The sequence below is a fragment of the Nomascus leucogenys genome, chromosome 13 (assembly GCF_006542625.1).
Source record: "Nomascus leucogenys isolate Asia chromosome 13, Asia_NLE_v1, whole genome shotgun sequence".
Lineage (NCBI taxonomy): Eukaryota > Metazoa > Chordata > Mammalia > Primates > Hylobatidae > Nomascus > Nomascus leucogenys.
The window spans coordinates 27,346,069-27,373,968 of record NC_044393.1 but is presented as its reverse complement, the minus strand read 5'-3'; the positions used below and the strand labels follow the sequence as shown (position 1 = coordinate 27,373,968).

The following is a 27,900-nucleotide window of genomic DNA, read 5'->3' as shown; positions in this document are numbered from 1 at the left end:
TTCTCATGTGTGCAAGGATTTCTAGGGTACGGCTTCATTAGTGTGCACTGGAATTACCTGAAGGACTTGTTAAAACTCAGATTCTTGGATTCCTGACCCAGAGATTCTGATTTGATAGGTTTGGGGTATGGTTCAAGATCTTGCATTTCTGGCTGGGTGTGGTGGCTCACACCTCTAATCCCAGCACTTTGTGAGGCCGAGGTGGGGGGATCACCTGAGGTCAGGAGTTCCAGATCAGCCTGGCCAGCATGGTGAAACTCCATCTCTACTAAAAATACAAAAATTAGCCGGGTGTGGTGGCACACACCCTGTAGTCCCAGCTACTCTGGAGGCTGACAAAGAAGAATTGCTTGAACTCATGAGGCGGAGGTTGCAGTGAGCCAAGATCATGCCACTGCACTCCAACCTGGGTGACAGAGAGTCCGTCTCCAGAAAAAAAAAAAAAAAAGAAAGAAAAAAAAGAACGTACATTTCTAATAAGATCTCAGGTGATTTGAATCTACTATCCACAGAAAAGTGTTTTTAGGGCATGTTGGCCATAGGCCTGCTCTCTTTCTTCCAGCTGTTACACACTCTGGACTCAGATGATATCCTTCTGGCTGACTGGCTTTTTTTAAAAAGGAACATGAACCCCATGGTTTCAATTCACTGGCATTAAAACTTACTATGAAGGGGGACTACTACTGAGGAGAATGTCACAGAAGACACAGAAGTTTGAGATTAACAAGGGAGAGGCCCCTGAAAATTCTAAGCATAAGATTATAAACAAACATTTAATCTAACAAATATACAAAAAACCAAACCAGCACAGGCTGTATTTTCTTTTTTTTTTTTTTTTTTTTTTGAGACAGAGTCTCGCTCTGTCGCTCAGGCTGGAGTGCAGTGGCGCAATCTCGGCTCACTGCAAGCTCCGCCTCCCGTGTTCACACCATTCTCCTGCCTCAGCCTCTCTGAGTAGCTGGGACTACAGGCGCCTGCCACCACGCCCAGCTAATTTTTTGTATTTTTAGTAGAGACGGGGTTTCACCGTGGTCTCGATCTCCTGACCTCTTGATCTGCCCGCCTCGGCCTCCCAAAGTGCTGGGATTACAAGCGTGAGCCACAGGCTGTATTTTCATGAAGTTTAGGAGCTGAAACCTGATTAGAACATAGAACAGTTCCCATATGCAGAGAGAATACTGGGAGAAACTATTTCCAAGATGGGTACCTATCAAATGGTTTGAGAATCAGTTCAGTCTGCCATAGGAGTTATCCACTCTATTCTATGGTGTTGTAGATGGGCATTTTTGCCCAAAAATAACTATGTCTATGGTTATTGTAGGGTTTAGTTTTGTGCTTTTGTATATTGATTCAAACCTGAAGTGAGAAACTAATTTGAAACTACAAACTTAAAAAAAATTTTTTTTTGAGATAAAGTCTCACTCTTGTTGCCCAGGCTGGAGTGCAATGGCACAATCTTGGCTCACTGCAACCTCCGCCTCCCAAGTTCAAGCGATTCTCCTGCCTCAGTCTCTGGAGTAGCTGGGATTATAGGTGCCCGGCATCATGGCCAGCTAATTTTTGTATTTTTAGTAGAGATGAGGTTTCATCATGTTGGGCAGGCTGGTCTTGAACTCCTGGCCTCAGCCTCCCAAAGTGCTGGGATTACAGGTGTGAGCCACCATGTCCAGCCCCTCCCCAAAACTTTTAGACCAGCCCATCAATTGCCTGGAGGGCAGAACATTTTGAATGTGGTCACCTCAGAGCATTAACTTCACATTAGATTTCTAGGAACTACAGGCTGTTTCTGGTAACAGCACTTCTCTTTCAAACACACTTCAAAGGGAAAAGGAAGACGGCAGAGGTCTTTCAGACTGAAAATGTAGCAGTAAGCAACATATGATCGGCATTGAAATCTACAGTAGTCCAAGTTCCCAAGTTCAAACTAGAAAGTCAGCTACCTCAACACTTTAGTAGAGGCTCTAGGAAAAGCTAGGTTGAAACAATGACAGGCAGAAACTCTTGCCTTGGATATACTCAAAAGGGGAGACACTTGAAACTAACTTTAGATATTTAGCGTAAGAGTTGGTCTGTATTTGCCCTAAGAGAAAGAAAATGCGTCCACCCTCATCATGAGAATTGTTACTGAAAGCTTCCTTACCAATACAGCAGGATGAATTTACATCCATTATCTTAATTCTCACAATATTAAATCATGTTGACGAAATTTTTTTTTTTTTAGAGACAGGGTTTCACTGTGTCACCTAGGCTGGAGTGCAGCGTCAGAAGCACAAATCCTCGAATTCCTGGGCTCAAGGAATCCTCTCGCCTTGCTTCCTGAGTAGCTGGGGCTACAGATGCGCACCACCAAGCCCAGCTAATTTTCTTATTGTTTTTGTAGAGACAGAGTCTCACTGTGTTGCCCAGACTGCTCTCAAACTTCTGGCCTCCCACCTCGGCCTTCCAAAGCGCTGGGATTATAGGTGTAAGCCACTGCACCCAGCCAAAGTTTTTAGTTACATGGGAAAGGCTATGTCATAAAGTTGAGGAAAACAGATACAGGGTTGTAAATACTCTTTGACAGGGTCTCATTCTGTCACCCAGGCTGGTCTCAAACTCCTGGACTCAAGTGATCTGCCCAACTCAGCCTCCCAAAGTGTTGGGATTATTAGGTGTGAGCCACCGTGCCCAGCCCGTCTCTAATTTTAATGATGTAAAAATGCATAGGAAAAAACCAGCAGTATTTTACCGGAGGTTTGGGTGGTAGGATTAGAAATAATTTAAATTTATTTTATTGCATATGCTTTCCTCTTTTTTGCAATGTTTTACAATGAGAACACATTCAGGAAAAAAGCTTTATTTTATTTATTTGTTTATTTATTTTTGAGATGGAGTCTTGCTCTGTCACCCAGGCTGGAGTGCAGTGGTGCGATCTCAGTTCACTGCAACCTCCGCCTCCCGGGTTCAAGTGATTCTCTTGCCTCAGCCTCCCAGGTAGCTGGGACTACAGGTGTGCACCACCATGCCCAGTTAATTTTTGTATTTTTAGTAGAGACGGGGTTTCACCATATTGGCTAGGCTGGTCTCAAATTCCTGACCTTGTGATCCACCTGCCTCAGCCTCCCACAGTGCTGAGATTACAGGTGTGAGCCACCACACCTGGCCAAAAGCATTACTTTAAAAAGAGAATGAAGGCTGGGTGCGGTGGCTCACACCTGTAATCCCAGCACTTTCGGAGGCCAAGGTGGGTGGATTACGAGGACAGGAGATCGAGACCATCCTGGCTAACACGGTGAAACCCCATCTCTACTAAAAATACGAAAAATTAGCCGGGCATGGTGGCACGTGCCTGTAGTCCCAGCTACTCAGGAGGCTGACATAGGAGAATTGCTTGAACCCGGGAGGTGGAGGTTGCAGTGAGCCGAGATTGCGCCACTGCATTCCAGCCAGGGCAACAGAGCAGGACTCCATCTCAAAGAAAAAAAAAGGGAATGAGATAACCAAAGAGAGGGAAGCTTTGCTCCTTTCTGGGCAATTATTCCAGAAAACATGATTAATCTGAAGCACATATAAGGGTTGGAAGTGAGGGAAGAAGGCGCATTACCTTTAGCAAAGTTGTATTTATAGGGTTCAGGCGGGAATTGCATTCGACCTAAAATTTAAAAAAAGAGGAGAAAATAATTTTATGAGTTGCTAGGGAAAAAAACGAAATAGCTCGGCATGAGAATGATCTTGCAAGACCAACAGCTCAGTTTGGAGAAGGCTGAACCAGCCAAAGAGATTACCAAAATACATAGTGGGAGATATATTTATATGATATACTTTGATATTTCTGAGTAGATCTAAAAATTTCACTTATTTAATTTTCTGAATCTGTTACATGTCTTTAAAAAACTACAAGCTGAATCTAAGTCTTCCTACTGACTAGCTATATAACATGAAAGTAGGTTACCTTACTTTGAAAAATGGACTGGACCTTGGGTCCTCTCCTGCTGGGATCTTTCAATGGCTTCTGAGTACAACTGGTTCTAATGACTAAGCCCTGGGCACCTCCCTTGCCTCACTTTTCACCTCTTTCCTTAGTGGGTTTGCCATTCTTTATATCCTCACTCTTTTCTATCTCAAGGTCTTTGGCTATCCAGTCCAAAGTTGAACTCTTCTCATTTTTCTCTCATGGAGTCATTCAATTAAGAATCACGGCCCTGTGCATTCACGTCTGATATCCTGCACCCTTGTGTTCATGAAGGCAGGGATCTCGAAGAAAATGTTTTGGGGAGACAATCTCTTGGTTCCATATTATTTTAGGGCTATTTTGATCAACTGGATCTCTCCGTTTATATGTTTGCTAAGAACACACACATAAAACCTGTGCTTAGAATCTGGATCCAGCAGGGTGAAACATGTAATACAAAGCAAAATGAAACCACTGCAAACACTTCACAACTGAGCTGAGTGAACACAGAAAGGAGTGAGATTTCTACAGATAGATAAAGGGAAAAGGTGAGTGTTTGAGGACTTCCAGAATCAAGGCGAAAGCATAAGCAAAGCCCCAGGGGTGGGAATGGAATGGCTACCGAGGCAAGTGTGAGGTGAGGTAGACTGAAGGTGAGGCTGGGGCACAGGCTGGAGCTGACTGTGGAAGGTAGGATGCCACAGAAGGTGTCTGAAGTGACAGGATTTGAGTTGTTTTTAGGAGAGCAGTGGCCTACATGATAGACTGCAAGTGGCAGCAAGCAGTGGTTAAAATTACCTAGGCAAGACCCAGTAATCCAGACGAACTTTTAGTCTGGGGATTGCGGGTAGGCAGGTATAAAAAACTCTTCTAAAATCAGCGATAATATAAAAGTCAGGATCACCAAATGGGAGTTTTGATTTGCTCTACACAAAGGACAATGCAGGCAGTGACAAACAAATGTACCCGTTCACTACAGAATGCGCATTAACTCTAAAAGGTAGAATTTAAAAACTGGATCCCTAACTGATAGGCACAGTGCTTAGAACATAGTAGATAGACTATAAATATTTTCTGGAAGAATGAACTCTCAAATCTGGACTTAACATAATAAATCATGCTTTCCTTGGTTCACTACTTTGCAATTTCAACAACATTAGAAGAAGTCTTGATACCTAGTAGAACAACCACAATTACTGTTTTTTTTTTTTGTTTTTTTTTTGAGATGGAGTCTTGCTGTCTCCCAGGCTGGGGTGCAGTGGCATGATCTCAGATCACCGAAACCTCCGCTTCCTGGGTTTGAGCAATTCTCTCGCCAAGTAGCTGGGATTACAGGTGCATGCCATCACACCCAGCTCGTTTTTGTATTTTTAGTAGAGACACGGTTTCGCCGTGTTGGCAAGGTTGGAACTCCTGACCTCAGGTGATCCGCCCATCTCGGCCTCCCAAAGTGCTGGGATTACGAGCGTGAGCCACAACCACTGGTTTTTGACATCTACTTTCTCCCCGGCTGCCTGAATGCAGACTCAATCTTACTCATTTTCATATTCTTCATAGCACTGAGTAAATAGGAGATGCTCAAAATATGATGTTGAATGAATAAGTAAGCAAGAATAGTTACCGACAGTGACTAGAATTTGTAGTTTCTTCTTGCTCTTCCATGCATGGGTATTCCTCTTAATCCCTACACACTTGTGGGATAAAATGCTCTGGCAGGGGAACTAGGTTTCACTGTGTATGAAAGAGCACCTACTTGTGGTATAGACAGGGCTCCAGAATTTTCATAAACACTAAAGACGTGGAATTCAGAAGGAGGAAGAGGCCTTATCTATATGGCCAAATTATTACAGTCTTGAAAAGTAACTGCAAAGGTTGCTTTAAGTCTACACAATTTAGAAAAGGCAAATAACTAGATCCAAGATGAACAGAAATACTTAGCATTGTAAGGACATTCTGATTAGGAATATTTTCTAAAAATATTTTCCTGTATTAAGTATATATGTTCATTTAAAAATGTTTTTAAGTTTGGCAGCATGTATCTCCACCTTTTTAGCCAGAAAACACTGACATTTATAAAGTTCCTTCTTGATAAATTGGGGTCACCACTATAACCTTTTTACCTCTGGGGAATGTTTTTTGAGGAAGGGGAACTGAGGGTTATTGGCCTCTATGTGCAAGTCATGCCACGTATTTCACAACAGACATGTAGTGTTTTACAGGGCAGTTCAGGGAGATGCGAATGTTATCCTTTCACATCTGCATATTCTCACCCTACAAACATCTCCCCACTCCACAAACCTTCTCAACTATGTCTACACCTCTGATTATTTGTTAGACTTCCTTTCCAAAAAGCTTTACTCCATAATGTTTTGCTCTATTTAGGGCAGCCAAAGAAATCAAGTAATTTCACAGAGATATTTAGTTAAGTTATATATGCTGTAGGAAACACATAATTAGACATATGAAAAACTATCAACTTCATTTGTAATCAAATAAATGCAAATTAAAACAGTGAGATACTATTTTTAACCTATCGAATTAACTACTAATAAAAAAAAGATTCAATGCTAGACAGTGTGCAGTGAGACAGGCATGCTTATACAGTGCTGGTGGCAATATACTGGTATATCCTTTCTGGAAAGGAACCTGGCGAAATGTATTAAAGACTTTGTAAAGATGTATAATTTTGGACACATTAATTCCACTTCTGGAAATCCATCCCAAGGAAATAATCAAAGATTCAAAGATTTCCTAAGGATGTTCAACAGTAACATTATTTTTATTTTTATTTATTTTTTTGAGACAGAGTCTTTCTCTGTCTTGCCCAGGATGGAGTGCAATGGCGCGATCTTGGCTCACTGCAGTCTCTGCCTCCCAGGTTTGAGCAATTCTCTTGTCTCAGCCTCCCAAGTAGCTGGGAATGCAGGTGCATGCCACCACACCCGGCTAATTTTTAGTAGAGATGGGGTTTCACCATGTTGGCCAGGCTGGTCTTGAACTCTTGACCTCAGGTGATCCACCCACCTCAGCCTCCCAAAGTGCTGGGACTATAGGCACAAGCCACCATACCTGGCCAACAGTAACATTATTAATAATGTGAAATCAGAATTAACATGAGAACAAAGTTAAATAAATAGTGGTAAACCTACAGACATACTGATTCTATAATGGAAAAATGCTATCAATAGTGTTAAGTCAGGCCCCCAAATCTTGTATATTTAATATAATCTGGTCTACATAAGGCAAAAAATAATACTCTGTCTTTAGGTAATGGGATCATGATTTTCCCCTCATCCTTCTATTTTTGAATTTTTTTTCATATTTTCTACAATGAGTATATATCATTTTTATCCATGTGCTATGTCCTTCAGAAGGCGGCAGAGGTGGCCTTCCAGCCTGCTGGATTTATGGTGGTAATCTATTCCAGATTAAAGGCTGAGACTGTCAGAAATCTGACAATAAGTAAATGGTGTTTAGTTGTACTACTTGCCACAAAGTGAACTACACAACACAAAGCAATCAAGAAAAAAACTGATCCCATCTAATGAAATCTAACGATGAATTAATTTTCCAAAATGTATGACAAAGAGCAAACCCTGATATGTGCAATCAGAAAGAACAAAAACTAGTATTTACCGACTGTTTCTAGTGTGTCAGCAGTGTGCTACATACTTTTCTTTTGAGGCAGGGGCTCACTCTGTCACCCAGGCTGGAGTGCAGTGGCGCAATCATGGCTCACTGCAGCCTTGACCTCCTGAGCTCAAGCAATCCTCCTACCTCAGCCTCCAGAGTAGCTGGGACTACAGGCTGCCACCATGCCAGCTAATTAAAAAAATATATGTTGTAGAGTTAGGGTCCCACTGTGTTGCCCAGGCTGGTCTCAAACTCCTGGGCTCAAGCAATCCTCCTGCTCAGCCTCTCAAAGTATTGGGAATACAGGCGTGAGCCACTGCACCTGGCCTATACATTTTATTACATTTTGATCTCATTCATCTTCACAGCATGAGGACATACTTACCACAGCCTCAACTGCAGGCGAATTGTCCCCTACCACCAGTAAAGTAGAACACCTAGGTAGGCAAAGTAAGAGGTGTCACTCAGCAAATAGGCACATAAATTCCACTGAACACCAAATTAGTCTATGAAAGTCTATGAACACCAAATTAGTCTGTATTTGGCAAGTCAGCTGAGGAAACCGAGGAACTTACTTTAATGTTTTTGATTTGTTATCATTTTGGCCCATGGGTCTTTCGATCTCCAGGTCTCTGCGTCTAGAAAAACAAAGCAGAAGCAATGCCCTTTTTGGGTAAAGTCATAGCAACTCAGGTTATTTTCTGGTCATAAACACCAAAATTTATCAAGGAATGTGAAACTATCTTTCCTTCACACCTGAGAAGGGAAGAGGCCCTATGACTTGGTTCTTGAGTCGCCATTTCAGTGGCATCCTGAGTGGTATGGAGCAGGAAGGAAGCTCTTGGCTCAACCCTGAAGGACTCTTTGGGATGCTACAAGGAGACAACCTCAACACCCAACAGCAACACCACTGAAACTCTAAAGTCCTAAGTGTTTAATTAATTTATTTTTTTGAGACACAGTCTCAGTCTGTCACCCAGGCTGGAGTGCAGTGGCACGATCTCAGCTCACTGCAACCTCCACCTCCCGGGTTCAAGCGATTCTCCTGCCTCAGCCTCCCAAGTAGCTGAGACTACAGGCACCCGCCACTACACCCGGCCAATTTTTGTATTTTTGTAGAGATGGGGTTTCACTATGTTGGCCAGGCTGGTCTTGAACTCCTGACCTCATGATCCACCCGCCTCGGCCTCCCAAACTGCTGGGATTATAGGCATGAGCCACCGCACCCGGCCCTAAGTGTTTAATTTACAGGAATAAATTCCTTAAGAGAAGAGAATGACTTACACTTTGAGGAGGAGAGATGGGTGTTTTCCTTGTAACTGAGTTTAGCACAGGGCTTAATCTTTCTGATTTCAACTAAAAATAGGGAGGCTCTGTTATATAGAGGAAAGAGCTAGAGAGACAAGGTTCAAAATCTGGCTTTACTCCTTACTGGCTGTATAACTTTGGGTAAGTTACAGCTGATCCATTTCCTCAATCTTTGTCTATGTTTCTAGAAAGCCAGAAGGGGCTCACATTTTCACCTTGGAGAAGCTGGTTCCAAGATTAGATACAGTCCTCTCTCCTCCCACCCTCCTCTTTTTAGACCTGTTTACATTTAAGTGAAGAAACAGGAAAAAACTATACCCATTGTAGGAATTCAAGAAGAGCTGCAGGTTGTCTTGGTTGATGTCTTGGGCAATATGCATTCTGTAGGTTTGGATCAGGTCCACGTTGGCCTGTAACTCTTCCTAGAACAATTCAGAGAAGACATGGGTAAGCTTCTGAGCTCCAGAATAAGTCCATCTTGTTTGGTTTGCATTTTCATTACCACAAGCCAAATCGTGTGGCTCACGATGAAAACTGGGGCAGAGCCTGGGACTACTGATGTACTGGCAGGCTGAATGGCTGATTATTTGCATCAGACTGGTTCAGTGCCATATTCTGTGTCAGATGAGGGCAGCAAAAGACCTATTATGGATTCAAGTACTAGCTGTGGAACTTAGGTCACCTCATCACTCTGAACCCTGATTTCTTTGTGTGTTTAATGTTCTGCCATTCTTCAAAAAACCGGAGATATTGTAAAATGAAGACAATAACCAGCTACCTGACAAGGCTGTTTTAAAGATTAAGTAAGAAAAGTTATATAAACCATAAAGTGTAAAACAAATGGAACGTAACATTTCTTTTCTTTTTTTATAAGATGGAGTCTTGCTCAGTCATGCAGGCTGACCAATGGCACAATCTCAGCTCACTGCAATCTCCACCTCCCAGGTTCAAGCAATTCTCCTGCCTCAGCCTCCTGAATAGCTGGGATTAGAGACATGCACCACCATGGTCAGCTAACTTTTTTGTATTTTTAGTATAGATGGGGTCTCACCATGTTGGCCATGCTGGTCTTGAACCCTTGATCTCAAGTGATCTGCCACACCTGGCTACATTTCTTTTAATAACCATAAATCTTTAATATCCATAAATCTGTATCTTCACTGATATAATCACCGTATTACCTATCTATATATACCACCATTTAATATTACACATTGTATAATTATATATTCCATTGCATTTATGACACTTTATTGATTTAGTAATTCATTATTTATTTTAATCTTTTAAATTTTATTTTAGAGATGGGGACTCACTATGCTGCTCAGGCTGGAGTGCAGTGGCTGTTCACAGGCACTATCATAATGTACTGCAGCTTGGAACTCCTGGGCTCAAGCAATCCTCCTGCCTCAGCCTCCTGGGGAGCTGAGACAACAGGCACACTCAACTGTGCCTGGCTCATTTATTTTAATCTTATTACCAATACTTTTAAAGGTATAAAATACGAGAGAAACAAAATGGTCTATACAGTGAAAAGTCTCCCTCTCCATCACCCACTGTTTAATGGTCACTCTGTTGCTGGCCTTCTCAGACGTCATCAGAGCTAGCTGCCAGATTCTTGAGTACATAAGCATACATGTAAATACATGTGTGCATACACACATACATCATTAAGCAGTTTTAAGCAGAAAGAAATTGCACTGGAGGAAAGAAATATATCAGGGATAATTAAGAAGTCTGTTAATCCAGGGCAATGTGTAAAGTTCACCACCAAGCCTTGTTAGAGAAATAGAGATATGGAAAAAATTTCTTCACATTTTCACAACCATGTGGATGAAATGAACCCAGAATACAGTTGGAAACTGACAAGAGTCTACCTGAAACTGAAGGGTACGCGAATCACTACTAGAAAACTTTGTGAGAGCCCCAGTCTCATTCTAAAGGTATTATAATAATAAAAGTGAATACCAAATGACAGGCCAGGTGTGGTGGCTCATGCCTGTAATCCCAGCACTTTGGGAGGCTGAGGCAGGAGGATCTCTTGAGGCCAGGAGTTTGAGACCAGCATGGGTTAACATAGTGAGACCCCCATCTCTACAAAAAAATTTAAAACTAGCTTAATGTGGTGGTACATGCCTGTAGTACTAGCTACTCAGGAGGCTGAAGGAGGAGGATGGCTTGAGCCCAGGAGGTCGAGGCTGCAGCGAACTAAGATGGCACCACTCCACTCCAGCCTGGACAAACAGGGCAAGACCCTGTCTCAACAAACAAACAAATAGACTCTCATCTTTTTAAAAACACAAATTATACTCCTCTAGACATTGTTCTACACTTGCTTTCCCTTGTAAAGTATGGTAGAGATCATTCCTTATCCGGATATATAGAGCTATCTCATTTATTTACACTATCTGTCTTCCCACATCCTTGCTAGTACAAACGTATTTTTAATTTTTTTCTCTTATTGGTGAAGTTGAGAATTATTCATGTTTAAAAACCATGTTTGTTTCCATTTCAAATTAATACAAGCATTAACTTGCTTACATGTTTTAAAATTTATTTTTAATTTTTATTATCTTTTTGACTGGTCAAGAGCAGTAGTGAGAAAGGGGAAAGAGTAGAACAGGGAATTCAATCTGTAACTAACTGTGAACAATCAATTCAGATAATTCCCTACCCTCAGACCAGCCTGGGTGCTTAAATTTTAAATGAACCCTTCAGTCTTATGACAATCCACTATGACCTCATATGTTTTAAATTAAACATATATTTTTATATATATGTACATACACAGTTATATATATACATAGTTATATATAGAGATACATTGTATATATAGCGAGAGTTTTATATATATATATATATATATATATATATATATATATATATATATATAACTATATATATTGTGAGGATGTTCTTGCTTTTTAGAAATTATTAAATACTGGCCTTAGCTTTCCCCTCAGAGGCCTATATGAAGTATTTCTTTTTGCTATGTTGCCCAGGCTGGTCTCTAACTATGGGCTCAAGTGATCCTCCCATCACAGCCTCCCAAGTAGCTGGGACCACAGGCATTGTGCTACTAAGCCTGGTTGATTTTTGAATTTTTTTTTTTTTTTTGAGACAGAGTTTCGGTCTTGTTGCCCATGTGGGAGTGCAATGGCGTGATCTCGGCTCAATGCAACCTTCACCTCCTGGGTTCAAGAAATTCTCTTGCCTCGGCCTCCCAAGTAGCTGGGATTACAGGCATGTGCCACCACACCTGGCTAATTTTCTATTTTTTTTTTTTCCTGAGATGGAGTCTTGCTGTGTTGCCCAGAGCTGGGGTGCAATGGTGCGATCTCAGCTCACTGCAACCTCTGCCTCCTGGGTTCAAGCAATTCTCCTGCCTCAACCTTCTGAGTAGCTGGTACTACAGGCGCGTGCCACCACACCTGGCTAATTTTCTATTTTTTTTTTTTCCTGAGATGGAGTCTTGCTGTGTTGCCCAGAGCTGGGGTGCAATGGTGCGATCTCAGCTCACTGCAACCTCTGCCTCCTGGGTTCAAGCAATTCTCCTGCCTCAACCTTCTGAGTAGCTGGTACTACAGGCGCGTGCCACCACACCTGGCTAATTTTTTTTGTATTTTTAGTAGAGACGGGGTTTCACCATGTTGGCCAGGCTGGTCTTGAACTCCTGACCTCATGATCCACCTGCCTCGGCCTCCCAAAGTGCTGGGATTACAGGCATGAGCCACCATGCCCAGCCTAATTTTGTATTTTTAGTAGAGACAGGGTTTCTCTGTGTTGATCAGGCTGGACTCGAACTCCCAACCTTAGGTGACCCACCTGCCTTGGCCTCCTAAACTGCTGGGACTACAGGCGTGAGCCATGGCGCCCAGCCGATTTTTGAATTTTTATAAAGACAGGGTCCCACTATGGGGGACCTGCCTCAGCCTCCCAGGTAGCTGGGACTACAGGCATACACCACCACATCCCGCTAATTTTTGTATTTTTAGTAGAGACAGAGTTTCACCATGTTGGCCATGCTGGTCTCAAACACCTGACCTCAAGTGATCTGCTCACCTCGGCCTCCCAAAGTGCTGGGATTACAGATGTGGAGCCACTGCGCCCAACCCCTAATTTGTAGTATATTAATACAATGAACTGCTGCTACACAGTAATAAAAAAGAATGAACTACTGACACATGGAATGACATGGATGAATCTCAAGACAGTATGTTAAGCAAAAGAAGCCAGACACAAAGAAGTACGCACTCTGTCATTCCATTTATATGAAGTTTAAGAACAGTCAAAATTAATCTATGGAGGTAACAGAATAGTGAAAACCTTGTTTGGGGTGGGGAATTATTGAGTGGGAAAGGATAATGAGGAAACCTTCGTGGGGTGATGAAAATGTTTTGTGTTCTGGGTGGTAGTTACATGAAACTATACATCAGTAAATGGTCACTGAGGTGCACTTAGGATGTGTGCATTACACTATGTATAAGTATTACCTCAATTAAAGAGAGGGCAAGATGGAGGCAAAACTCAAAGGTGTCAGCTGGAAGAATTAAAGTGGTTGCCACTAAAAAGCAGAATATGGGGTACGTGACAGATTCTTTGTAATAAGCCCTGTAGAACTTCTCTACTACAAAATATATGTGAATTTGTAACTTTGATAAAAATATGATAAATAAAAGACTATGGATTTTGGACTTAGCCTGACCTGGATTCAAATGTCAGCTCCAGACTTACCATCTGGATAGTGGTGGCAAGTTATGTTGCCTCTCTGGTCTTTGGTTTCCCTATCTTAAAATCAGACTAATAGAACCATGTAAAAAACAACTTGGTTTGCACTAATCAGTACTCGGTAAATGCTAGTTTTCTTCCCTTCTGCCATTTTCCTTCAGATAATATTTAAAATTAAGCAGATTACAACTGAGCACCCACTCTCATCTCCCCATTCCAGACACCTCACAGCTCTCTGACCTCACTGCTGATTTACTCCATCACTCCTTTGTCAGTCACCCAACTCACCTTTCCCTTTGAAGACCAGGGTCCCCCTCACCTACCAGTTAAGCTCCCTCCCCTACCCAGCAATTATGTACACGATAACTGCCACTTTCTGTGAAGACTTGTTTCCTCACCAGTTGAAAAACACAGGGCTTGAACAAGATAATCTCTAAGCTTCTTTTAGCACTATTATTTCACGGTTTTTCCCCCTGAAATTTCTATTTCTGTGAAGCCTTTCCCAGACCTCCTAATGGCTCTAAAGATGCTTAGGGAGGCACGTGATGTCAAACATTAACAGATGGCATTCTCCTTACAGGAACAGGTAGCAGGAGATGCTATCTTCTCTCATAGCTCCATGTGTCAACAGCCATGTGGCAATGGGTTAAAGATTCACCTTTGCAGGGCCACATGCCTTTCAGACTACATCGGAACTGTTATTTGCTAGGATCAGGTAAATTCTAAGGCAGCCCTTCTTTCCTGAGGTAAAACAAGAATTTGCATGAAAGCCAATAAACACAGCTCTTCTGGGTGGAAGAGGTACTTACCTGCCCAAAGTGATGAGCCAAAATAATGTCCACAACATTGGTTGTCAGGCCAGAGAGCTGAAAAGGTAAAAACTCTGTGTTAAGAATGTAAGCATATGCAAAAATTTACCAAGCTGCCCAGTTAAAACGAGTGCACTTTATTATATATGTTATCTCTTTAAAAACAAATGAAAAACCCTTGGCCAGGTGCGGTGGCTCAGACCTGTAATCCCAGCACTTTGGGAGGCTGAGGCGGGCAGATCACGAGGTCAGGAGATTGAGACCATCCTGGCTAACACGGTGAAACCCTGTCTCTACTAAAAATACAAAAAAATTAGCCGGGTGTGGTGGCAGGTACCTGTAGTCCCTCCTACTCGGGAGGTTGAGGCAGGAGGATGGCATGAACCTGGGAGGTGGAGCTTGCAGTGAGCCGAGATTGCGCCACTGCACTCCAGGCTGGGCGACACAGTGACTCCGTCTCAAAAAAAAAAAAAAAAAGAAAAACCCCACAATTCAGTGTTATGCATTTCATGAGATGGTGGTTTCAAAGAAACATAGAGATGAGAAACAAGTCAGAAAAAACTAAGTCTCCTTTCCAGGGTAATAATAAAGCCTGCTATGAAATAGGGGAATGGAAGGACACTGTCAATTCCTTCTTTGAAAGCCTGAGACCTAGACCTCACGGCTGTTTGCTACTTTATTCCTGTATTTACACTGGATTTATGGCTGATAAGGACTAACTTAACAATCACTCCCATGACTTCCAAGAGACAAAAACAATTTTTTTCCTCTTTCTTCCAGTTTTTGCTATCTTCATTTCAGGGAGTGGGAGGAAATGAGTTGTTTACAGAATGTTTTTGAGTTTTAAACATTTTTCTCCTAATTTTTCCCATTTCAAAATGATGCATCTCACAGTCTAATAAATGCAGCAATCTGTGTAAATCTGCATACTGTAGTCTATTTTCAGAAAAATTTCCAACTTAAATTATGTTGCTGATTCCTGTTAAGCCTTCTTCTTTGGTTTTATGCTGAACTTGTACTGCTGATCAGGGATGAAGTACTGAATTGGGGGTAAGCATGGAGAAGAGGCACTGAGGGAGACAGACATGGCTATGCCTGGAGCAGGATCATATAGTTCCAGTAAGACTGAGGAAGAAAGCAGTCCTGAAATCTTCGCATAGGTTATCAGTGATGCACAGGTTATGAACTATAGAAAAGTAGGCTCACGTCTATAATCCCAGCACTTTGGGAGGCCAAGGCCAGCAGATCATCTGAGGTCAGGAGTCTGAGACCAGGCTGACCAACATGGTGAAACCCCGTCTCTACTAAAAATATACAAATTAGCCAGGTGTGGTGGTGCATGCCTGTAGTCCCAGCTACTCGGATGGCTGAGGCAGGAGAATCACTTGAATCCAGGAGGTGGAGGTTGCAGTGAGCCGAGATCATGCCACTGCACTCCGGCCTGGGCAACAGAGCAAGACTGTGTCCCCCCAAAAAAAAAAAATGTACCCACATATTAAGAAAGAATTAGGACACGATTGATTGACAGGGTCTCTCTCTGTCACCGAGGCTGGAGTGTAGTGGCGCCATCATAGCTCACTGCAGCCTTGACCTCTCAGGCTCAAGCGATCTTCCGGCCTCAGCCACCCAAGTAGCTGGGACTACAGGTGTGCACCACCACGCCAGGCTAATTTTTTAAATTTTTGTAGAGACGAGGTCTCACTATGTTGCCCAGGGTAGTCTTGAACTCCTGAGCTCAAGCAGTTCTCCTGCCTCACCCTCCCAAAGTGCTGGGATTACCAGTGTGAAACACTGTGCCCAGCCAGGATGTATTTTAAACAAGCCAGGCTGTAAGAAGGAATTTCCATAGCATCTGGCAATAGCACTGTTCATGTGTTTTAGCTAAGAAATACCTCATTTCTCCAAAATGTAAACTTAGGAAGAGATGGATAAGTGATTTAGAATCTAGTTTGCGGGTGACTAGAATATTTTAAGTTTTAATAAAAATATGCTTATCACAAGAAATTACGAAAAAACAGAATACAAAAGACATCATTTGTTTGTTTTTTTTTTTGAGACAGGGTCTCGTTCTCTTGTTCTGTCACCCAGGCTGGAGTGAAGTGGCACAATCCAGGCTCACTGCAACCTCCGCCTCCCAGGTTCAAGTGATTCTCCAACCTCAGCTCCCAAGTAGCTGGGACCACAGGCGTGCACCACCACACCTGGCTATGTTTCTGTATTTTCAGTAGAGATGGGCTTCACCATGTTGGCCACGTGGCCAGGCTGGTCTTGAACTCCTGACCTCAAGTGATCCGCCCACTTTAATGAATACTTTAAAGCATTAAAACAATGCTTTAATGAATATTCTGGGTCTGCAACTTACTAGCAGTTTAATTTTAAGTAAATAATGTCTCTGTAGGATAGTAATGGTACCAATGGATTGTCCTGAGGATGGAAAGTTAAGTATATCTAAAACATCTGGCCGGGTGCAGTAGCTCATGCCTGTGTAATCCCAGCACTTTGGGAGGCTGAGACGGGTGGGTCATGAGGTCAGGAGTTCAAGACCAGCCTGACCAACATGGTGAAACCCTGTCTCTACTAAAAATACAAAAATTAGCTGGGCATGATGGCACGTATCTGTAATCCCAGCTACTCAGGAGGCTGAGGCAGGAGAATCACTTGAACCCGGGAGATGGAGGTTGCAGTGAGCCGAGATCACGCCACTGCACACTCCAGCCTGGGCAACAAGAGCGAAACTCCGTCTCAAAAACAAAAAAAACATTTAAGAACAGTGCCTGGTACACAGTAAGCACTACATAGGTGTTACATTTTTTAAACATTTATTATACATCTCTTTAAATCTTTTTTTTTTTTTTGAGATGGAGTCTCACTCTGTCACCCAGGCTGGAGTGCAGTGGTGCGATCTTGACTCACTGCAACCTTTGCCTCCCAGGTTCAAGTGATTCTCCTGCCTCAGCCTCCCCAATAGCTGGGATTACAGGCGTGTGCCACCGCACCTGGCTAATTTTTGTATTTTTAGTAGAGACAGGGTTTTGCCATGTTGGTCAGGCTGGTCTCGAACTCCTGACCTGAGGTGATCTGCCCACCTCGACCTCTCAAAGTGCTGGGATTACAGGTGTGAGCCACTACGCCCGGCCTCTTTAAATCTTTTTAAGGATCACTAACTACCTTTCAAAAAAGTTCCTAGATATCGACTTATTGAATCTCATGGTTTGAGTATCAATAAAGCTTTTTTTTTTTTTAAAGACAAGGTCTCTGCTTCTTTTCCAAGAAAACACCAAATGGCGGATGACGCCGGTGCAGCGGGGGGGCCCGGAGGCCCTGGTGGCCCTGGGTTGGGGAACCGTGGTGGCTTCCGCAGAGGTTTCGGCAGTGGCGTCCGGGGCCGGGGCCGAGGCCGAGGCCACGGAGCTCGTGGAGGCAAGGCCGAGGATAAGGAGTGGATGCCCGTCACCAAGTTGGGCCGCTTGGTCAAGGACACGAAGATCAAGTCCCTGGAGGAGATCTATCTCTTCTCCCTGCCCATTAAGGAATCAGAGATCATTGACTTTTTCCTGGGGGCCTCTCTCAAGGATGAGGTTTTGAAGATTATGCCAGTGCAGAAGCAGCCCTGTGCTGGCCAGCGCACCAGGTTCAAGGCGTTCGTTGCTATCGGGGACTACAATGGCCATGTCAGTCTTGGTGTTAAGTGCTCCAAGGAGGTGGCCACCGCCATCCGTGGGGCCATCATCCTGGCCAAGCTCTCCATTGTCCCCGTGCGCAGAGGCTACTGGGGGAACAAGATCGGCAAGCCCCACACCGTCCCTTGCAAGGTGACAGGGCCGCTGCGGCTCTGTGCTGGTGCGCCTCATCCCTGCACCCAGGGGCACCGGCATCGTCTCCGCACCTGTGCCTAAGAAGCTGCTCATGATGGCTGGTATCGATGACTGCTACGCCTCAGCCCGGGGCTGCACTGCCACCCTGGGCAACTTCGCCAAGGCCACCTTTGATGCCATTTCTAAGACCTACAGCTACCTGACCCCCGACCTCTGGAAGGAGACTGTATTTATCAAGTCTCCCTATCAGGAATTCACTGACCACCTCGTCAAGACCCACACCAGAGTCTCCGTGCAGTGGACCCAGGCTCCAGATGTGGCTACAACATAGGGTTTTTATACAAGAAAAATAAAGTGAATTAAGCGTGAAAAAAAAAAAAAAGACAAGGTCTCTCTCTGTCACCCAGGCAGGACTGTAGTAGCATGATCATGGCTCACTGCAGCCTTGAACACCTGGGCTCAAGCAATCCTTTCCCTTCAGCCTCCTGAGTAGCTGGGACTACAAGCATGTACCACCTTTTAAATTTTTATTGAGATAAAGTCTTGTTCTGTTGACCAGGCTGATCTTAAACTCCTGGCCTCAAGCGATCCTCCTGCCTTGGCCTCCCAAAGTGCTAGGACTACAGGCATGAGCCACCATGCCCAGCCAGATTTTTTTTTTTTTTTTTTTAAGACAGGGTCTCTGTCACCTAGTCTGGAGTCCAGTGGCATGATCATGGCTCACTACAGCCTCGACCTGCTGGGTTCAAGTATTCTTCCCACCCACCTCAGCTTACCAAGTAGCTGGAACCACAGACATGTGCCACCACAACTGGCTTTTTTTTTTTTTTTTGAGACAGTCTCGTCTGCTGCCCAGGCTGGAGTGCAGTGGCATGATCTTGACTCACTGCAACCTCCACCTCCCGGGTTCAAGCGATTCTCCTGCCTTAACTTCCCAAGTAGCTGGGATTACAGGCATGTGCCACCAGTCCCAGGTAATTTTTGTATTTTTAGTAGAGAAGGGGTTTTGCCATGTTGGCCAGGCTGGTCTTGAACTCCTGACCTCAGGTGATCCATCTGCCTCTGCCTCCCAAAGTGCTGAGATTACAGGCATGAGTCACCTCACCTGGCCTGCAACGGGCTACTGTTTATTTTTATTTTTTATTTTTTTAGGATGGAGTTTTGCTCTTGTTGCCCAGGCTGGAGTGCAATGGCGCGATCTTGACTCACTGCAACCTCCGCCTCCCGGGTTCAAGTGATTCTCCTGCCTCAGCCTCCCAAGTAGCTGGGATTATAGGCATGCCACCACGCCCAGCAAATTTTGTATTTTTATTAGAGACGGGGTTTCTCCATGTTGGTCAGGCTGGTCTCGAACTCCCGACTTCAGGTGATCTGCCCACCTCGGCCTCCCAAAGTGCTCGGATTACAGGTGTAAGCCACTGCACCTGGCCTACTTTTAAAATTTTTTGTAGAGATGGGGTCTATGTTGCCCAGGCTGGTCTCAAACGCGTGGGCTCAAGCGATCCCTGCCTCAGCCTCCCAAAGTGCTGAGATTACAGAGGTTTATAAACCACTGTGCCCAGCCAATAAAGACTATTGATATATTTGACAAGATGGGTGGTGGTATTTTGGAGACTTTGTCCTGCAATGGTGTATTAGAACATTTATGGCAATGTAAAAGTACTGAGAAGTAAGCATTTGTTTAAAATGAGATTAACGGCCGGGCGCGGTGGCTCATGCCTGTAATCCCAGCACTTTGGGAGGCCGAGGCGGGCGGATCACGAGGTCAGGAGATCAAGACCATCCTGGCTAACACAGTGAAACCCCATCTCTACTATAAATACAAAAAATTAGCCGGCTTGGTGGCGGGTGCCTGTAGTCCCAGCTACTGGGGAGGCTGAGGTGGGAGAATGGCGTGAACCCGGGAGGCGGAGCTTGCAGTGAGCCAAGATCACGCCACTGCACTCCAGCCTGGGCGACACAGCGAGACTCCGTCTCAAAATAAATAAATGAATAAAATAAAATAAAATAAAATAAATAATAAAATGAGATTAAAAGATTAGGCATCTTTTAGCAGGAAAAAAACCTTAATTTTCTCTCTGGAAATCAGTGATTTATTATAAAATACCATAGTTTTAGATTAAAATAACATACACGTAACATTTGTACTTCATCAAGAAAATGGTTCAAAACTGTTTCGTTTCTAACTAAAAAGTGTTTTTTTTGTTTTTTGTTTTGTGTTGTTTTGTTTTGAGACGGAGTTTTGCTCGTCACCCAAGCCGGAGTGCAATGGCGCGATCTCGGCTCACTGCAACCTCTGCCCCCTGGGTTCAAGCAATTCTCCTGCCTCAGCCTCCCGAGTAGCTGGGATTACAGGCATGCACCACCAGGCCTGGCTAATGTTTTTATTTTTAGTAGAAACGGGGTTTCGCCATGCTGGCCAGACTGGTCTTGAACTCCTGACCTCAGGTGATCCACTCACCTGGGCCTCCCAAAGTGCTGGGATAATGGGCGTGAGCCACATGCCTGGCCTAACAGTGAATTATTTTTAGCATAGGTGAGTTGAATGCAAGTGATGGCAGTGGCTGCTGCCATCACGCTGTGTGGCTGGGGCTGCACCCTCCATGGTGCTGGCGGAAGCCCTGCCCCTTCTGGGTTGGGACCAGAGCTGCAGACCCAGGCCTCCTGCTCTATGGAGCAAGCAGGATCCCCGCCTTCCTGGGCAGGGCTACAGCCGCCCAAACTGCAGCTGTGGATCTCAGCCTCCCTGTGCTCTTGGGGGAACTGGGAACAGGCAGGATTTACCCTCCCAGGTACAGCTGCAGCCGCCGTGCCTGTGGCTGCAGACCTGGACCTCTGACTCCGGGCAGCTAGCAGGAGCCGGGGACAAGCGGGAGCCGGGCGCCTTCCGAGTTGGTGGGCTGGGAGCTCCCGGGTGCAGCTGCAGCCACCCTCCCAGGCGTAGGACCGGGGCATCTCTGCAGCCTGCACCCTTGGGCGCCCCAGGAAGGGCCCCTCCAAGCCCCGGGGCCATGAATGGAGCGGGAGGCAGACAGAGTCCTGGGCAGAAGGGGGTGGGGTTCCCAGTAAGGCCCCACCTCAGGCCAGGGAGGCCCTGAAGGCTAGGGGCTGGATTGCCAGTCGCCCAGACCAGAGTCAGGATTTGTGGCACCTCTTCCCGGCCTGCCCATGGCCGCCCATGGACCAATCAGCATGCACATCCTCCCTTCTGAGGTCCATAAAAGCCCTGGGCTCAGCCAGAGTAGGGTAGAGGATGGCCAGAGGATGAAGAAGGCAGAGAGACTGGACAACCAGTTGCAGAGAGGAATACACTCTCCACTGAGAGCTACAGAGATGACCTGCTGGCAGAAAAGGGCAAAGCTCTCTGCTGAGAGCTTCAGAGACCTGCAGAGAAGTCGGAATGACTTGCCTGTGGAAAGGAGCCACCTTCTCCAGGGCCTCCTGTCTGCCAAGAGCTGAACACTCGACTGGACCACCTGCCTACAGAGAGGAGCTACCCATTCCTCTGAGCTGTTCTAACACTAAGTAAAACTCTTCTTCACCCTTCATTTGTCTGTGTACCTCACTCTTCCTGGATGCAGGACAGGAACTCGGGCAAAGGTGCTGCAGCCACAGAAGTTTCTGGCTAGAAAAATTGACACCCCAGAGATCCCATAACACAAGGGATATAATTTTTTCCTTATTCCCACTTTTTTGTTTTAAAAAAATGTCCTCTCCCAACAGAATCACCCATTTTTTACTCTGGTTTGGGACTGGGACTGGGAGTGCTTATATTTGTAAAGTCATTAGCATTCCCTTTAGTTTCCTATCTCCTTGAATGCATTTTAGAAGTTAAATTCCTTCCTTTTTCAGTTAGCAAACATTAACAATCCACATGTCTTTGGAAGGAGTAGCACAGATAAGGTGTTGGGGTTCACTGTGGAGTGATTCATTCATTTCATTCAGTAAGAAAAAGAAAATGCAAACTATAGACTAGGAGAAGCTATCTGAGACACATGTACCCAGCACTCAAATGCAGAATATTTTTTAAAGTGGGGAGGGGAATGAGGGTGAGGATAAAAGACTTGAACAAACACTTCACAAGAGGATATTCAAGAAAAAATGCTTGACATCACTGCCCCTTAGGTAGATGCAAATTAAAACCCAGGATTGGCCGGGTGCCGTAGCTCACGCCTGTAATCCCAGCACTTCAGGAGGCTGAGGCGGGTGGATCATGAGGTCAGGAGTTCAAGACCAGCCTGGCCAAGATGGTGAAACACCGTCTCTACTAAAAATACAAAAATTAGCCAGGCATGGTGGCGGGTGCCCGTGATTCCAGCTACTCGGGAGGCTGAGGCTGAGAGTTGCTTGAACCTGGGAGGCAGAGGTTGCAGTGAGCTGAGATCATGCCACTGCACTCCAGCCTGGGCGACAAGAGCGAGACTCCGTCTCAAACAAACAAACAACAACAACAACAACAGGATTATCTATCTATAAGCATAGCTTAAAATTTAAAAGATGATGTAATTAAAAATTCTTATTTTAATGACTAAAGCTATTTTGGTAATGGAAAACAAAAACTAATATCACAAATAAAACTGCTTGTCTTTTACTAAAATTAAAAGTACTTATAATATCAAATGTTGGTGATGTGGAGCAACTGAAACTTTCACACACTGCTGTTGTATAAATGGTTAAATACTTTGAAGACATTTTCATTTACTGTATTTTTATTTTTGTTTTCTTTGAGACAGAGTCTCACCCTGTTGCCCAGGCTGGTGTGCAGTGGCACGATCTTGGCTCACCGCAATCTCCACCTCCTAGGTTCAAGCAATTCTCCTGCCTCAGCCTCCTGAGTAGCTGGGATTACAGATGTGTACCATCATGCCCCACACCCCAGATAATTTTCGTATTTTTCATAGAGACAGGGTTTTGCCATGTTGGCCAGGATAGTCTTGAACTCCTGACCTCAGGTGATCCTCCCACCTCGGCCTCCCAAAGTGTTGGGATTACAGGCTGAGCTACCATGCTTGGCCTTGGTCAAATACTTTGGAAAACTGTTTGACAATATCTACTAAAGCTAAACATACAAATGCCCTATGACCCAGCAATTTCACTCCTAGGTATAAACCCAAGAGAAATAAATGTGTATGTCTACTGAAAGACATAAGGAATATGCACAGCAGCTTTACTCATAAGATCCAAATAACAGAAACAACTCGTTCTGTGTATTCACACAATAGGTTACTAAAGAACAGTTTAGAACTACTGTTAAATTGTAATTTTTTTATTATACTTTAAGTTTTAGGGTACATGTGCACAACGTGCAGGTTTGTTACATATGTATACACATGATTTTTTTTTTTTTTTTGAGACGGAGTTTCACTCGTCACCCAGGCTGGAGTGCAATGGTGTGATCTCAGCTCACTGGAATCTCCGCCTCCCAGGTTCAAGTGATTATTCTGTCTCAGCCCCCTGAGTAGCTGGGATTACAGGCATGCACCACCACGCCTGGTTAATTTTTGTATTTTTAGTAAAGACGGAGTTTCACCATGTTGGCCATGCTGGTCTCGAACTCCTGACCTCGAGTGATCTGCCCGCCTTGACCTTCCAAAGTGCTGGAATTACAGGCGTGAGCCACTGCGCCTGGCCAAATTGTAATTTATTTATTTATTTATTTTTATTTATTTATTTTTTTGAGATGGAGTTTTGCTCTTGTTGCTCAGGCTGGAGTGCAATGGCATGATCTTGGCTCACTGCAACCTCTGCCTCCCAGGTTCAAGTGATTTTCCTGCCTCAGCCTCCCGAGTAGCTGGGATTACAGGCATGCACCACCATGCCCGACTAATTTTGTATTTTTAGTAGAGATGGGGTTTCTCCATATTGGTCAGGCTGGTCTTGAACTCCCGACCTCAGGTGATCTTCCCGCCTCCGCCTCCCAAAGTGCTGGGATTACAGGCGTGAGCCACCGTGCCCAGCCCAAATTGTAATTTAGAACTACTGCTATACACAACTTGGATGAGTTTCACAGACACTGTGATGAAAGAAAGAAACCAGACAGAGAATACATTTTCGGCCAGGCACAGTGACTCATGACTGTAATCCCAGCACTTTGGGAGGCCAAGGCAGGCGAATCACAAGGTCAGGAGTTTGAGACCAGCTTGGCCAATATGGTGAAATCCCGTCTCTACTAAAAATACAAAAATTAGCCAGGCGTGGTGGCACACACTTGCAGTCCCAGCTACTCGGGAGGCTGAGGCAGAAGAATCACTTGAACCGGGAGGTGGAGGTTGCAGTGAGCCGAGATCGCACCATTGCACTCCAGCCTGGGCGACAGAGTGAGACTCCATCTCAAAAAAAAAGAATACATTTTCTACGATTCCAATTTAACAAATAAAACTGTTTAAAAACAGATAAAACTTATCTCTGGTGACAACAGTCAGAACAGGTAATTTCTGGGAAGGAGAGGAAGTATCAATTACGAAAAGATACAAGGGAATCCCCTAGTGAGCTGGGAATGTTCTATATCTTGATTGGATGGTGATTTTATATGTAAACATACTTCAAGCTATATACTTAACATTTTTACCCTTAACTGTATATATACCTCAATGAAAAATTGGTAAGCTGTTTTGAGATGGGCCAAGACAAGCCGATGGACACCTTCATGTGGTACTTACTTTGGAAGCTGCCCAGTCAATCCAGCCTTTAGCGCAAGGGTCAACATTAATGAGCACAAGGCCTTCCACAAGCTCTGGATGGTTGAGCTGAAAGATGAGGCAAAGACAACAGTATGAAAGCTACACTCCCACAGTTCTTCTAAACAGTTGGAACATGGTTGATCAATTCTTACTTACATGGCTTAATGCCTCACATTTGAAAGTAAGACTACAAAGAGGGAGAACATGTGGAAAAATAGTTCTTGAAATCTGACTTAGCATCTGGAAACCAGTTTCTAGTTTTACTATCAAATTACTTATTTTACTGTCAAATTATCTTGTCTTGCAAAGATCTATATGCAGTTGTTCAATTCATGGTGGATCTTCCTCATTGGGAAAGTGCCCTTGGCACAAGCGGCTGCTCCACGCTTATATATCTTTGTTCTCGACAGGGGCTTCTAAAGTTTTTTTTTCTGAAACCACCTGAGCAGTTTATATCATCCTCAGAAGACTCTCCTATCACTGACGACACATTAAAAAGAAATAATGATAATAATGTCTGGCTGGGCATGGTGGCTCACGCCTGTAATCTCAGCACTTTGGGACATTGAGGTGGGTGGATCATGAGGTCAGGAGTTAGAGACCAGCCTGACCAACAAGGTAAAACCCCATGTCTACTAAAAATACAAAAATTAGCCGGGTGTGGTGGCGGGCACCTGTAATCCCAGCTACTCAGGAGGCTGAGGCAGAGAATCACTTAAACCCAGGAGGCGGAGGTTGCAGTAAGCCGAGATTGCGCCACTGCACTCCAGCCTGGGCGACACAGCAAGACTTCATCTCACAAAAAAAAAAAAAAAAAAAAAAAAAAAAAAATTTATAATAGGAACTCTAGCTCTCTAGCTTATTTAATTAATTAATTTATTTTTTTTGAGACAGAGTTTCGCTCTTGTTGCCCAGGCTGGTGCAGTGATGCTATCTTGGCTCACTACAATCTCGGCCTCTAGGATTCATGCAATTCTCCTGCCTCAGCCTCCCGAGTAGCTGGGATTACAGGCACCTACCACCACGCCCAGCTAATTTTTGTATTTTTAGTGGAGACAGGGTTTCATCATGTTGGCCAGGCTGGTCTCAAACTCCTGACCTCAGGTGATCCACCCGTGTCGGCTTCCCAAAGTGCTAGGATCCCAGGCGTGGGCCACTGCGCCCGGCCCCTGGCTTACTTTTTTTCTCTGACTATGGTGATTACATTCATGATAGAAAATTTGATAAGCAGAGAAATTATAAAAAGCAGAAAATAAAATTTCACATTATCTTACCACATATCAATCCATTAATATTTTTTGGTACATTTTCTTCCAGTCCTTTCCTATGGCTATGACAAACTTTATGTCAATCTATATTCTAACTTTTTGGTTAACATTATAATGTATGCAAACCATGTATCATTATAAAGCTTTTCGTAAACTTAATTTTAATGGCTGTATAAAATTCCATTATAAGCAGCATCTAGGACTTGCTTTTTATTGATGACGTACTGTCCCTATTTGTGATTTTTCAGGTATTGTAAGTACAAAGCAAGGCTTTAAAAACTGACATAAGGCCTAGAATACTGCCTGGTCATCTAACAGAGCAGTAATAGCTGTGACCCAGGCACTGCCTCAAGGATGTTGAGGCTAATCCTCTACATACTTACTGCAAATCTGCTGAGGATGTAAGCTCCAGCTCCAACTCCAATTCCAATGATGCTTTTCAGGCTGTGAATGGGACATAACGACAATGGACAGAGTCAACTTCATTTGCAGGCAGCATTGCATAATTGAAAGCATACAACCTGGGTTGAAATCCTGGCTCTGATATTTATTAGATGTGAGAATTTGGGCAAGTGTTTTTTTTCTTTCCCCTAACTTTCTGAGCCTCAGTTCCTTATTATAAAACAAGAATCTCGGCTGGGCGCAGTGGCTTACGCCTGTATTCCTAGCACTTTGGGAGGCCAAGGCAGGCGGATCACGAGGTCAGCAGATCAAGACCATCCTGGCCAACATGGTGAAACCCTGTCTCTACTAAAATACAAAAAATTAGCCGGGCATGGTGGCATGCGCCTGTTAAAAAAAACAACAACAAAAGCCGGGCATGGTGGCTCACGCCTGTAATCCCAGCACTTTGGGAGGCCGAGGCGAGTGGATCACGAAGTCAGGAGATCGAGACCATCCTGGCTAACACAGTGAAACCCCGTCTCTACTAAAAATACAAAAAAAATTAGCCAGACGTGGTGGCGGGCGCCTGTAGTCCCAGCTGCTCGGGAGGCTGAGGGAGGAGAATGGCGTGAACCCGGGAGGTGGAGCTTGCAGTGAGCTGAGACTGCGCCACTGCACTCCAGCCCGGGTGGCACAGTGAGACTCTGTCTCAAAAAAAACAAAAAACAAAAACAAAAACAAAAAAACAAGGATCCCACCACCTACTTTCAAGTTGGTTTTAATGGTTAAATAAAATATAACTGAGGCCGGGGCAGTGGCTGACACCTATGATCCCAGGACTTTGAGAGGCCAAGGCAGGTGGATCACTGAAGGTCAGGAGTTCGAGACCAGCCTGGCCAATATGATGAAACCCCGTCTCTACTAAAAATAGAAAAAAAATTAGCCAGGCATGGCGGCCTGCGCCTATAATCCCAGCTAAATGGGAAGCTGAGGCAGGAAAATCGTTTGAACCCAGGAGGCAGAGGTTGCAGTGAGCTGCGATCGCACCACTATACTCCAGCCTGGGTGATGGAGTGAGACTCCATCTCAAAACAAATAAATAAATAAATATACGTATATATATGTGTATATACATATATATATACACACACATATATGTACACACACACACACACATACATATATAAATATATATAACTGAAACCTGGGAGTTATCCTTGGTAGCTGTCAGTATCCAACCCATCAGCAAGTCAGTGGAGTCTACCTCCAGAATATATCCATCTATCTACTGCTATCTACTTCAATCATGCCCCAACAGCAGCATCCAGTACCATGCTATCATTA

At 44.2% G+C, this 27,900-nt stretch overlaps 1 protein-coding gene and 1 pseudogene across 4 annotated transcripts in view; one reads left to right on the top strand and one right to left on the bottom strand.

Moving 5' to 3' along the window:
* The window catches only part of NDRG3 (NDRG family member 3), a 95,233-nt gene that overhangs the window by 5,277 nt on the left and 62,056 nt on the right, over nt 1-27,900 (bottom strand). For all 3 annotated transcript variants that reach the window (XM_030825908.1, XM_030825909.1, XM_030825910.1), the window contains 7 exons: nt 26,556-26,616; nt 24,884-24,970; nt 14,410-14,466; nt 9,191-9,294; nt 8,140-8,202; nt 7,950-8,001; nt 3,584-3,631 (listed from right to left, as the gene is read on the bottom strand). In XM_030825908.1, coding sequence (XP_030681768.1) covers nt 3,584-3,631; nt 7,950-8,001; nt 8,140-8,202; nt 9,191-9,294; nt 14,410-14,466; nt 24,884-24,970; nt 26,556-26,616 — 472 coding nt within the window. The remainder of the gene's footprint in view (nt 1-3,583; nt 3,632-7,949; nt 8,002-8,139; nt 8,203-9,190; nt 9,295-14,409; nt 14,467-24,883; nt 24,971-26,555; nt 26,617-27,900) is intronic.
* On the top strand, nt 17,665-18,609 carry LOC100596675 (annotated as a pseudogene). The gene has a single exon (XR_001116770.2). The product of XR_001116770.2 is annotated as a 40S ribosomal protein S2 pseudogene (transcript).